At 41.3% G+C, this 14167-nt stretch overlaps 1 protein-coding gene across 2 annotated transcripts in view; it reads right to left on the bottom strand.

The window, feature by feature from the left end:
• LOC311139739 (inactive phospholipase C-like protein 2) overlaps window positions 1–10699 on the bottom strand; it is a 49881-nt gene extending 39182 nt beyond the window's left edge. The window contains exons 1-2 of one of the 2 annotated variants that reach the window (XM_084174674.1): window positions 10593–10699; window positions 9521–9978 (exon numbers count right to left, since the gene is read on the bottom strand). In XM_084174674.1, coding sequence (XP_084030800.1) covers window positions 9521–9781 — 261 coding nt within the window. In that variant the 5' untranslated portion in view covers window positions 9782–9978; window positions 10593–10699. Of the gene's footprint in view, window positions 1–9520; window positions 9979–10531; window positions 10547–10592 lie in introns of those variants that run through there. The other variant, XM_084174675.1, reaches the window with a different exon arrangement.
• Window positions 10700–14167: the final 3468 nt, after the last annotated feature.

Here is a 14167-nt window from a genome sequence, read left to right as displayed (position 1 = left end):
TCCGGTGGAAACGTCATAAAATAGGCCTACATGTTTGTCTAGAGCGATCAGTGGTCATGATAAACAAAGCTAGGGCAAATACAGTTGATGCATGGGATGTATTATGTAAAACTATCAGATATTAACAACTCTTGACCAAGCAATGGACCTACATGGTAGGGGGGGGGGGGGGGGGGGACATTTTCTTTTCTGAGAACAATATAGAATATTTTTTGTAAACTACTTCCTTCCTGTAAGTTTCATTTTGAATACTCCTGACAGTATGTAAATAGTTGTATTAAATGTTTGTTGATCACAAAACAAAAATAGGCCTATCTGATGACTTCTTATCCCTTGCGCAAATAGCCTACAGCTGTGTCTGTCTGTCCGGAGCTCACTGGCCAGGAAAATGTTATAGCACGAGCTTCGGCCCGGACCAAGTTAATACAATGTTTCAAGTTCCTTGCAGACAGGCCATGCGTAGCCAAGGTGATTTACAGGATATTTAATTTTCAAATCAGGATATTTTCTAGCTGTGGGCTGCAATGTTTTTATTTGTTGGCTTTATGTAGGCTATTTTTGCATACTGTCAATGGCAATAGAAGTTACTTTTAGATTTCTATCATTTAGATAGAATTTTGATTAACCACGACATTGATCTTGAGATATGAAGACTTTATTATAAATTAAATGAAACTGTTCCATGAAAAAATCTGCATATGAAAATCATAACTGGCACTCCAAATGGAAAAAGGTTGCCAACCGCTGGTGTAGGCTATTACTGGCAACTTCAGGAGCATAACTGGCAGAATCTGTGAAGGCCAGCAGCAGCGGGCAGTGGGAGGGGGTCGGGATTTGTTTGTTTTTCTTCTGGTTAGGCTATATTGATCTCTTGCTCACTCTTTAGTAATTAATGTGTCTTAATTTTTTATCACAGTGCTTAAAGCGTCAGACAAGCTCAGTAGCCTACATATCATTTATTTGATTCAAACATTAGAAATTTTAAAAATGTGTATTTTTCTACCAATTGATTGGTTGAAAGAACAGACAACTCCCGGTCTACCAAGATTATTTTTAGTTGGGGACAGCCCTAATAGCTTTGCACATGTATTATGTTGAATGTTAATCATGAGCCAGTCTGTTGCTAATTGATTTAATTTGGAGATAGCAGATAGGGATGGGCACAGTTTTTAGAATATCTGAAACGGATGTTAGTGTTCGAATACTTGTGTGAGTGATCATTTCAGAGAAAAAAAAACAAATTTTAGGCCTAATTTAATTAACAATGAAAATGCCTTGTTTTAAGAAAATTATCCATGTGACATTGTTATATACAAGGATGACATTTGAAATTCTTAATTTAATAAAACAAACTTTTAAATGTAGTTTGATGTGCGCCCCATAAAAAAAAACAAATGCATACCATACCGGTAGCCATCTATGCCGGTAGCCTACACACATTTCACACATGTAGCTTGTTGATTTTGTCAGCCAATCAAAACTGCTCTACAGTCAAAGGTTCCAGGGAAGTGAGAGATCTCTAATCAATGCAAAATGGAGTAAAAATTACAGAATTAAAAGTTATCTAAATGAGAAGGAGTGGGCTACAACGAACAACCATCAGGTAGGCTGTTTAATCTGAATTATGGTATTTGTTTACAAGGATGGGGAGCGCAGCATATTGTAGCCTCAATTAGCTAGTTAGCTAGCTGGCTAACTTAGCTCAGCTAGCTATCTTCTCTACATCAATTTGATGCAGTCAAGTAAGGCTGGGCGATAAAGCCTAAATATATCACGGTATAAAAACATTTTTTAAATGGACGGTATGACAGTATTTTATGTTTTTGAATAATTAAAGTTCTACATTTGCTTTAGGAGTAGTGTGTGACCCTAGGGTGGCAACACATACATTCTAAGTGATTTAAATGGGTCCTTCTCCATTCTGATTGTTGTATACTGTTCAATTCAACAGGGTACAAACCAAAGTGTTGACAAGTGCTTCCTAGGGGACCCTATAATCTTTGGTCCCTGACCTGTTTGGAGAGCTCCTTGGTCTTCATGGTGCCACTTCCTTGGTGATGCCCCTTGCTTAGTGGTGTTGCAGACTCTGGGGCCTTTCAGAACAGGTGTATATATACTTAGATTGCACACAGGTGGACTTTATTTAACTAATTATGTGACTTCTGAAGGTAATTGGTTGCACCAGATCTTATTTAGGGGCTTCATAGCAAAGGGGGTGAATACATATGCACGCACCACTTTTCCATTGTTTATTTTTTAGAATCTTTTGAAACGACTAATTCTTTTTCATTTAACTTCACCAATTTGGACTATTTTGTGTATGTCCATTACATGAAATCCAAATAAAAACCAATTTAAATTACAGGTTGTAATGCAACAAAATAGGAAAAACGCCAAGGGGGATGAATACTTTTGCAAGGCACTGTACATTTGCTCTGACTCATTTTATTAGCTAGCTAGCTAGCGATTAGCACTAGTGGCTAACAATTAGCGGCTGACAATATTTAGGCCCAACTTGCTAAGAAAAGACAAACTAGCTGTTTGCAGATGTAAGAATCACAAACAAATAGTGTAATGACAGAACGCTAGTGGATTCATATTAAGAAGCAAAGTGAAAACAGCATCGTTGTCATCAACATTGTTGCTTGTGCTGCATTGACCATGCAGACTGAACGCTGTCTAACTAGCGCGAGCCAGTGTGGCTACTTTCTAGTCTGCCTCTCTCCATCTAACAAACACCGGCCCCTCTGCCCGCTGCTGTAGCAGCATCAGCATAGTGGAACCGTCTGCGTCTCTCCCTCCCGCAAAGGCTCAGGTTAAAAACATATGTAAAAAGAAAATCCTGATATTCAAGTAGTTTAATTATTTAAAATGCCCATCCCTATTAGCAGCCACACACAAGCCATTTCCAACCTGGTCTCAGAGCATTGGAAGTCGTAAGTCGCTCTGGATAAGAGCGTCTGCTAAATGACTAAAATGTAATGTAAATGTAATGTATTATTCTGTGCATAAAATTCCAACTCATACAATATTTTACGAATTTGCAAAACGTTTATGTTACGAATTCCAATTTGTTGTGGCTAACGTTAGCTAGGTGGCTAGGGGCTAGAGTTAGGGGTCAATGTTAGGGCTAGGTGTTAGGTTAGGGTTAGCTAAAAGGGTTAAGGTTAGGGGAAGGTTAGCTAAAAGAGTTAAGGTTAGGGGAAGGGTTAGCTAACATACTAAGTAGTAGCAAAGTAGCTAAAATGCTAAAGATGTCCGTGATGAAATTCGAACACACAACCTTTGGGTTGCTAGACGTTCACGTTATACACCCACCCTGACCATACAAACCCTCCTTTCATTTTTGCCTCAAGTAATCTTATCTAACCATGGAAAACATAAAATATACCAATTTCAGTGTTCAGGTTTTACATTTACTATGTTACGTCTAGTCTATGAGACCAGACTGATGTCACATTCAACTGGGTTGTTAGCACTCGGGTGCAAGAAAGATCAGGCATCATAAACTGGTGTAGGATTGTGTCATGGAAACTACTCAATATCGACAAATATCCCTAATCTTGAGAAAAGGGAGAGAAAAAAATATTGCTGCAAGGGATTCCTCAGCTAACAAGATACAGAAGATAATTAATAGCCATCAAACAATGGAGGGACCTTGTTAAGAGAAAAAAAGATTTAGCCACAGGTTCATTACAACTCATTATAAATCAGTCATTTCCAGTGGTTGGTCAAGATTGAAGAGATTTTTCAACTGTTAGGCCAAAGCTACAATATCATTCAAACCATAGGTGAGGATTTTGACACCTCAGGCAGTATGATACACAGTGGTCTTAATTGTGCAAGTCTACTTTTGATATTTTGAGCACATACTGTGACCTGACCCTAGCTAGGCCTATCTCCCCTCCACTCAGCAATACCACAACTTTGGAGACCAAGTTTCAGTCCACTCTGTGCATGTGTGTGTTAATATGAGAAAGTGTTATTTTTAGTCCCGACCACATCCTCTCAGCACTGTAGAAAAAAGCTATTGCTCTACTAAAGCAGAATTTATTATATTACTCAGGGGTTGGAACCGTTTCAAAAGAACATAACAAAAAAAGAACAAACCATTTTGAGGAACGGAAACAGAAACAAAAGTGATCTCTAGTGTTCCGAAACAGAACCATTATTTTTTCAAATCTTGAGAACCGGTTAATAATGTTTTTCTTTGTTCCAAAAATATTACTAATTTCTAGTACATCATTCTGTAATTCAGTGAAGTTATAATGCTAGTAATATCCTAAACACATTCCAATTCACATCATGTCACGATGTTCAGCGCTTCATGCCAAGCCCCCTCCATCCCCGCCCTGCTCTCTCCCCACATTACAGGAGGCTGCCGAGGGGAGAACGGCTCATAATAATGGCCGGAACGGAGCAAATGGAATTGCATCAAACACATGGAAACCATGTGTTTGATATATTTGATACCACTCTACTCTATTCTGCTCCAGCCATTATCACAAGCCCATCCTCCCCAATTAAGGTGCCACCAACCTCCTGTGCCCCATGTGAAATTTCAGTCGCATCTAACGCTGTAATCAAACATGTAAACAAATATCTTATCTGTTCCACAGCAAGCTGCTCTATCGGTGCAAATCGGTGGAGTAAATGACCTAAATGTAAAAACAAATGTTGATTTCACAGGTTAAAAAATGAAGGAAAACGTTCAACTTGTGCAAATGGTGTGGTCATTCAGAGTGGTGCTCCATAATACATTTGAAAAGCAGCAGTCATTTTATGAGCGTGAGGACAGTGGAAGTGCCAGTCTGCTCACTGAAAGTGCTTAAATCTTTCATATAAATTCAATCTTGAAGGCTGTGCACAGTGAATTTTTAACTGAACAAAAATATAAAAATGCAACATGTAAAGTGTTGGTCCCAGAACCCAGAAATGTTCCATAAGCACAAAAAGCTTATTTCGCTCAAATTTTGTGCACACATTTCTTTACATCCCTGTTAGAGAGCATTTATCCTTAGCCAAGATAATCCATCCACCTGACAGGTGTGGCATATCAAGAAGCTGATTAAACAGCATGATCATTACACAGGTGCACCTTGTGCTGGGGACAATAAAAGGCCACAAAAATGTGCAGTTTTGCCACACAACACAATGCCACAGATGTCTCAAGTTTTTAGGGAGTGTGCAATTGGCATGCTGACTGCAGGAATGTGCACCAGAGCGGTTGCCAGAGAATTGAATGTTAATTTCTCTATCATAAGCCGCCTCCGTCATTATACAGAATTTGGCAGTACTTCCAACCGGCCTCACAACCACAGACCACGCCAACCCAGGACCTCCACATCCAGCTTCTTCACCTGCGGGATCGTCTCAGACCAGCCACAGGGACAGCTGATGAAACTGCACAAACCGTCTCAGAGAAGCTCATCTGCGTGCTCTTCGTCCTCTTGACCTGACTGCAGTTTGGCGTCGTAACCAACTTCAGTGGGCAAATGCTCACCTTTAATGGCCACTGGCATGCTGAAGAAGTTTGCTCTTCACGGATGAATCTCGGTTTCAACTGTACCGGGCAGATGGCAGACAGCGTTGTATGGCGTCGTGTGGGCGAGCAGTTTGCTGATGTCAACGTTGTAAACAGAGTGCCCCATGGTGGTGGTGGTGTTATGGTATGGGCAGGCATAAGCTACGGACAACGAACATAATTGCATTTTTTCGATGGCAATTTGTATGCACAGAGATACCGTGGCGAGATCATGAGGCCCATTGTCGTGCCATTCATCCACCGCCATCACCTCATGGCTCAGCATGATGATGCACAGCCCCATGTCGCAAGAATATGTATACAATTCCTGGAAGCTGAAAATGTGCCAGACTCACCAGACATGTCACCCATTGAGCATGTTTGGGATGCTCTGGATTGACGTGTAGGACAGCGTGTTCCAGTTCCCACCAATATCCAGCAACTTTACACAGCCATTGAAGAGCGGGACAACATTCCACAATCAACAGCCTGATCAACTCTATGCGAAGGAGATGTGTCACGCTGCATGAGGCAAATGGTGGTCACACCAGATACTGACTGGTTTTCTGATACAGTACCTTTAAAAAAAAAAAAAATTGGGGTGTGTATCTGTGACCAACACATGCATGTCTGTATTCCTACCCATGTGAAATCCATAGATTAGGGCATAATTTATTTATTTTAATTGACTGATTTCCTTATATGAACTGTAACTCTGTAAAATCTTTGAAATTGTTGCGTTTATATTTTTGTTCAGTGTAATATCTAAAAAGCACGGTGGCATCACTTTTTATTCACTCTGACATATCTGCAAGGCTACAGTGTAAGGTGGCAGTGGAGTGGAGAGGTAAGCGTGTAATATGGCTGCACAGTTCTGAACAGGTTATTTTAATGAGGCCCAAGACCTGCCGCAGAACCCACTGCTACTAATGGGAGCTGTCTATTTTAGCTCTGGTCTGACAGGGCCAGCATGAATAGCTTGTACATTTGCCCAATGCTGATTTGCATATGGACCAGTGTTGTATTATACCAACTTGTCAAGGCTGGCAGAGAAGTCTGTTATTGTGTAGTCTTACAGTCCCTTATTGCATTTGGGACATTGGTGGTAAGCCACGTGATGATTTGCTGACTGTATCCTTTGCCAGTCGACTACCTTTTGAAAACCTTCGGACCAGTCAGTTCTAACATGACAAGTGCATTAATCTTTGTTCAATAGCAATGAGAGGCATGTCGACACAGAAGGTTTCCCAAATGTGGGCATCCTGGACCAGCCAAGAGCTTGGTGAGTGAATGTGCAGTATATTTTTTGGAGTAAATACAGATTTCTCTGCTCTGCAACTGCAATATCTTTCAATATAAATAATTGACCTATTAATTTGTATTTATGTTTTACAGAGGATAGTGAACCTTGAGTCACAGGAGTGGACATCAGATGAAATAAATTGTTCTTCACAGCTGGGAAGTGAGACAGGTCCTTGTGTGGTGGTGAGAGATTACTTGGAGCTTTACAAGGCAGAAATGTCAATATTACCTCCATCAATCTCCAGGCAGAGAAAGTTAAATGCTTTCAATGTGCCAAGAAAGTGCTGCCCACAAAACCTGGCTTGGAAAAGAGCTTAACTGGAAAGAACCGTGTTCATTGCTGGCAAATCAACAATACCACAACGAAAAGGCTCACAATGAATAACATAGTTGATTGAGATTTTGTACAATAACAAGTAAGAGCCTTGTCTAAAGTAGGTCCAGAAATTAGCTGATCTAAAGGTATTGATGCAACTTTAGTCACAGTGGGGACTATCCATTCATAAGGCTACACAGTTGACTTGCAGATCTGATAGGTTTGTCACTAAGAAGGCTAGAGCAGAGATGGGCAACTCCAGTCCTCAGGGGCCAGAGTGGTTGTCACACTTTTCCCCCATCCCTAGTAAACACATCTGATTAAACTAATTGCAGTCTAAACTAAAGATCATTAGTTGATTATTGGAGTCAGGTGTGTTAGCTGGGGCAAAAATGTGACACCAATCAGGCCACAAAGGACTGGAGTTGCCCATCCCTGGGCTAGAGTGAAAACTATAATCAGCTTAAAATCAAAAGATCCATAGAAATAAGGGATAGATATAGCTGTTTCCATGAACTTGTCCAGTGATTTTTTGTTGTTGTTGACATTTAGAAAGTTTGCATAGAAATTGCAACAACTGCCTTTGTGTTTCTACTGAACTGTCTTGTGATAAAAACAGCAGGACATAATGATGTCACCCCCCTCCCCCAAAAAAGAAAAATGTTTGAAAACCTTGAGTGCCGAATAAAAAAAATGAAGTGGTTGAACTGTTTCCATGATCCATTTAGGGAAATTGCGCATTAATAAATGTGACAGTCTGTATGCCCTCCCACCTACAGTATGTTTCATGTCTGAGGTAGCCCGCAAAGGCCAGCATGGATACAATGTAAGAATTTACTCATATTTGCCATATTCTAATAATTCTCATGTGTCAACGTATCGCCATCGTCTGTGCCATTGTGAAACTTGCACTCCTGTAGAGCTGAAATAATTGGGTTGTGAAACTTGCATCCAACCAACCAGAAAAGCAAGGCGAAAACAACTCAGGCATTCTTGAAAGTCAAGACAATCCTTGTCCTGCAAAGAAACATTATTTTTATAGTTGAAAAAATGGATTTTGCAAGCAGCAGGCATTTAGAATTAAAATGTGGAGTGGAGCATGATGACATCACGTGCCCAGAGTACTTTAAATTATTCGGCATTTATCATTTATTCTGAAAAACTGTTTCCATCATCATTTGTCGCAATAAAGAAAGTTTGACAAAAGACAAATCCACCCGTTGAATGGATACATTTTTTGTCGATCTTTAGAACATTTCTCCTTTAGCTGCTGTTTCCATTAGGTCGCCATGTTTTATTTTGCGACATTGCTTTTGTTGAATAAACCTGGGTCAATGGAAACCTGCCTAGTGAGCAGCAATAAGAGAAATACAAAAAAAGATGTGAGTTTGCAAGACCTAGGCTATACTTTAATTCAATTTGTAGGCCTATTTAGGGATTTGCAGCCTTCACTTTCAGGGAAAACAATTCAATTGAACAACCTTGCAACACAGTCAATGTGAGGAAATAGGTGAATGCATCATTTCCTTCATGAGGCCATCTATTGTTGGCTAATACAGACGCCAACTGACAATACTATCGCAATGAAGACAACGGAATACAAAGCTGAGGTCTTAATGAGGAAAAGCCTCATCTCATATGATGAACTGTTCAGAAGCAACAATGGCTCCAATTTAATTTGGAAACTGTTCTTAACCACAGGAATTGGTCCCGACTTTCCCAAATTTGGTATGGCAACATACAGTAAACGTCAAGCACTCAAAATGTTTCTGTTTGAAAGATGGCGCAAACGGATCACTTTGGTCTCCAAATTCAGTTTATGCAAAGTATTCAAGCAATGTTTTCCAACAGAACAGAATGTATTTGTAAGAACGCCTGTAGCCTAGACATTGTTGTCCCATACTAACTCAATGTGTCTTCATATTAAGGTGCTTATTAGTCCCATCTTCAATTTCATTAGTCAGTGAGGACTTGGCCTAGGCTATTTTATAACAATAGCATTCAATCTGATAATGTAGGTTTATCCCCTTCTAATAGCAGCCTATCCAGAATTCAGCCAAATAGTGCAGATATTTACCATGAGCTGACAGCACAGAAGTTACATCATTTGCTCTGAATGGTGAACTGGCACCTGCAATGAAATTCAGACAAGACCCCTACTTTCACCTGACTGTTTGCATTGTCAATGTGTGTGTGAACAGTGGTTTTTGGATTGCAAGTGATCATATGGTCGAGGTTGTTGAATCAATGTGCATAACAACAACACTTAGTGGAAGATCAAATCTAAGGATGCATTCACTATACTAACCATCTAGCCAACCATGCATCTCTCTTCGCATTTTCAAATCCGTGTAAGTCTGCATACAAATATGATTTACCTTTATAATGCTGCTCCTGCGTGGTATTCCTGATTTGGAATCCAATCCGACAGAGGAGTTGTTGGCTGTTTCAAGCCCTGGGCTGTCAGGTAACGTTACTGCGACGGATTCTGAGCCAACCATGCCTGCCTGTATCCCACAGTCCCCATTGAATACCGATACTTCACACTGCGTCTTCCCGTCTGTTTTATCACTGGGCAAGGCCACCGTATCCCCAGTATTCGATGGAGATGAGCCGTCGTTCTCTCCAAACTCCGCCATAGGCACTCCACGCACACAGACAGACCAAGCGTAGTTGTCAAGCTGCTATGTAGGCGTTTCACTTGCAACGCTGTTGTATTTATCCAATGTACTGGCTTGTTAGTTAGCTACTATAACATCTGCACAAAAACGTTCCGTATCATCATTCGGTCCATATTTGACTGCTTTCTAATTTGGCGTCCTCAATGGATTGTGTTCTGTAAAACAAAACACATTGTTCAGCATCATTAACAAGATACACTGAATACCAGATTAAACTCTTCAATGCTAGACATTATCATCTGAAATTGCATGCACACAAGATATCTAATGTGACTTCGAATGGTACATGGCTAACGTTAGCTAATTACATGCAAACAGTGCAATTGCATTCAATTGAATTTTCAATTTGAAAAGCTGCCGGTCTAACATAGCAAAATTAGCTACATCGTCTCTTTTGAAATGGTGTCTGGTAAGGCATTCAATAGTTAATAGCCTAGCTAGCCAACGTTAGTAATTTAGTTAACGTTAGTCAACAAGTCAGCCATATTTGCAATCGTCACGGATAGAAGTGGCTGGTTTGTTAGCTGCTGTGTTGTATATCTAGACTAGAGCTAATTTAGCTATAGCTAGCTAACTTAGACGTCCTTACTCAGTCATGTTACGTTAGCTAACTGACAAATTAGCCCACATTTCATCAACTTGCCAATAGTTAGCTAACATTAACTAACCTGGCAAGCTAACACTACAGCCAAATATGTTTTAACTAACCCTCTCATGTATCTGTGCTACAGCCACCCATGCCAACATAATTGCATGTTATCACACTTGCCTTGCTTGATAAAGTCGTGTCGAAAGAGGACAAAGTTCCATTCTGCTGTGCTATCCAGCTGCAACGACGCGACTACTGTTCAGTCCATGCATCACCACCAGTTGCTGAATTAGCTAGCTTGCAATGTAGCTAGCTAGTTAGCAAGTAGTCACCGACTAAACCCAACTGTCAATACATTTGCTATCTAAATAAATATTTAGTTAGCGAGCTAACCGTTTAGGTTTAGCAAAAGTCGAAAGGTGAACGAACTACTTGTAACAGGCAGCAACGACAACGAACCTTCTGTCAATCAAACCTTGGTCATAGAAAAAGGTATTTCTTATTGAAATACATGAAAACTGCTTTCATCGATCAAAACCAGTGATTTATAATTACACTAGATGACTTCGGGGGGGGGACTGTTTTCATGCCACCGCGCCTACAGCTTGGCACGCACACCACATAGTAAAAAAAAAAAAAAAAACTTTTGGAAGCTATAGAAATGCATTATTATCTAAACAATTTTTTACCACGTTTATTCTATTACAGACACCTTAATGCATACTTTAAAATTATATTATGTGAGCTAAACATACTTTTTATATATATAAAAACATTTTCCTTCAAGTAATGTTACTGTCACCACTACAACAACAAAATACGGATGCATGTAATTTTGTACTTGATACATTTAATTGAAATACTGTAGAATTCCGTTCATTCCAATGGAGGACTCCTTCTTCTGGGGAGTGCCAATATGGCCGACCGGAGCTCATTGGCCAATACATATTATATCAAATCAAATCCAATCAAATTTGATTGGCCACATGCGCCGAATACAACAGGTGCAGACATTACAGTGAAATGCTTACTTACAGCCCTTAACCAACAGTGCATTTATTTTTTATAAAAAAGTAAAATAAGTAAACAACAAAAAAGTGTTGAGAAAAAAAGAGAAGAAGTAAAATAAAATAACAGTAGGGAGGCTATATATACAGGGGGGTACCGGTGCAGAGTCAATGTGCGGGGGTACCGGCTAGTTGAGGTAGTTGAAGTAATATGTACATGTCGGTAGAGTTAAAGTGACTATGCATAAATAATTAACAGAGTAGCAGCAGCGTAAAAATATGGGGTGGGGGGTGGGGGTGGGGGGGCAGTGCAAATAGTCCGGGTAGCCATGATTAGCTGTTCAGGAGTCTTATGGCTTGGGGGTAGAAGCTGTTGAGAAGTCTTTTGGACCTAGACTTGGCACTCCGGTACCGCTTGCCGTGCGGTAGCAGAGAGATTATTATTTATTATTTAGAACAGTCTATGACTAAGGTGGCTAGAGTCTTTGACAATTTTGAGGGCCTTCATCTTACACCGCCTGGTATAGAGGCAGGAAGCTTGGCCCCAGTGATGTACTGGGCCGTACGCACTACCCTCTGTAGTGCCTTGCGGGCAGAGGCCAAGCAGTTGCCATACCAGGCGGCGATGCAATCAGTCAGGATGCTCTCGATGGTGCAGCTGTAGAATTATTTGAGGATCTGAGGACCCATGCCAAATCTTTTCAGTCTCCTGAGGGGGAATAGGCTTTGTCGTGCCCTCTTCACGACTGTCTTGGTGTGTTTGGACCATGATAGTTCGTTGGTGATGTGGACAAAAAGGAACTTGAAGCTCTCAACCTGTTCCACTGTTGGGGCGGTATGCAAATTGGAGTGGGTCTAGGGTTTCTGGGATAATGGTGTTGATGTGAGCCATGACCAGCCTTTCAAAGCACTTCATGGCTACAGACGTCAGTGCTACGGGTCGGTAGTCATTTAGGCAGGTTATCTTAGAGTCCTTGGGCACGGGGACTATGGTGGTCTGCTTGAAACATGTTGGTATTACAGACTCAGTCAGGGACATGTTGAAAATGTCAGTGAAGACACTTGCCAGTTGGTCAGCACATGCTCGGAGTACACGTCCTGGTAATCCGTCTGGCCCTGCGGCCTTGTGAATGTTGACCTGCTTAAAAGTCTTACTCACATCGGCTAAGGAGAGCGTGATCACATAGTCATCCGGAACAGCTGGTGCTCTCATGCATGCTTCAGTGTTGCTTGCCTCGAAGCGAGCATAGAAGTGGTTTAGCTCGTCTGGAAGTCTTGTGTCACTGGGCAGCTCGTGGCTGTGCTTCCCTTTATAGTCTGTAATAGTTTTCAAGCCCTGCCACATCCGACGAGCGTCAGAGCCGGTGTAGTACGATTCAATCTTAGTCCTGTATTGACTCTTTGCCTGTTTGATGGTTCGTCGGAGGGCATAGCGGGATTTCTTATAAGCGTCCGGGTTAGAGTCCCGCTCCTTGAAAACGGCAGCTCTACCCTTTAGTTCAGTGCGGATGTTTCCTGTAATCCATGGCTTCTGGTTGGGGTATGTACGTACGGTCACTGTGGGGACGACATCATCGATGCACTTATTGATGAAGCCAGTGACTGATGTGGTGTACTCCTCAATAATATCTGAAGAATCCCGGAACATGTTCTAGTCTGTGCTAGCAAAACAATCCTGTAGCTTAGCATCTTTGTCATCTAACCACTTCTTTATTAACCGAGTCACTGGTGCTTCCTGCTTTAGTTTTAGCTTATAAGCAGGAATCAGGAGGATAGAATTATGGTCAGATTTGCCAAATGGAGGGCGAGGGAGAGCTTTGTATGCGTCTCTGTGTGTGGAGTAAAGGCGGTCTAGAGTTTTTTTTTCCTCTGGTTACACATTTAACATGCTGGTAGAAATGAGGAAGAACGGATTTAAGTTTCCCTGCATTAAAGTCCCCGGCCACTAGGAGAACTGCCTCTGGATGAGCGTTTTCCTGTTGATTTATGGCCTTATAGAGCTCATTCAGTGCAATCTTAATGCAAGCATTGGTTTGTGGTGGTAAATAGACAGCTATGAAAAATATAGATGAAAACTCTCTTGGTAAATAGTGTGGTCTACAGCTTATCATAAGATACTCTACCTCAGGCGAGCAAAACCTCGAGACTTTCTTATCCAGGGTTTATATACAGTATATAAATTCAATTGATTGGACATGATTTGGAAAGGCACACACCTGTCTATATAAGGTCCCACAATTGACAATGCATGTCAGAGCAAAAACCAAGCCATGAGGACAAAGGAATTCTCCGTAGAGCTCCGAGACAGGGTTGTGTCGAGGCACAGATCTGGGGAAGGGTACCAAAACATTTCTGCTGCATTGAAGGTCCCCAAGAACACAGTGGCCTTCATCAATCTTAAATGGAAGAAGTTTGGAACCAACAAGACTTTTCCTAGAGCTGGCCGCCCGGCCAAACTGAGCAATCTGGGGAGAAGGGCCTTGGTCAGGGAGGTGAACAAGAACCCGATGGTCACTCTTACAGAGCTCCAGAGTTCCTCTGTGGAGATGGGACAACCTTCCAGAAGCACAACCATCTCTGCAGCACTCCACCAATCAGGCCATTATGGTAGAGTGGCCAGACAGAAGCCCCTTTTTCAGCGGCAGGGACTGGGAGACTAGTCAGGATCGAGGGAAAGATGAACGGAGCAAAGTACAGAGAGATCCTTGATGAAAACCTGCTCCAAAGCACTCAGGACCTCAGACTAGG

This window comes from Coregonus lavaretus (genome assembly GCF_964263955.1).
Source record: "Coregonus lavaretus genome assembly, chromosome: 13".
Classification (NCBI taxonomy): domain Eukaryota; kingdom Metazoa; phylum Chordata; class Actinopteri; order Salmoniformes; family Salmonidae; genus Coregonus; species Coregonus lavaretus.
The sequence above is the reverse complement of the archived record's forward strand: the minus strand, read 5'-3'. Positions and strand labels throughout refer to the sequence as shown.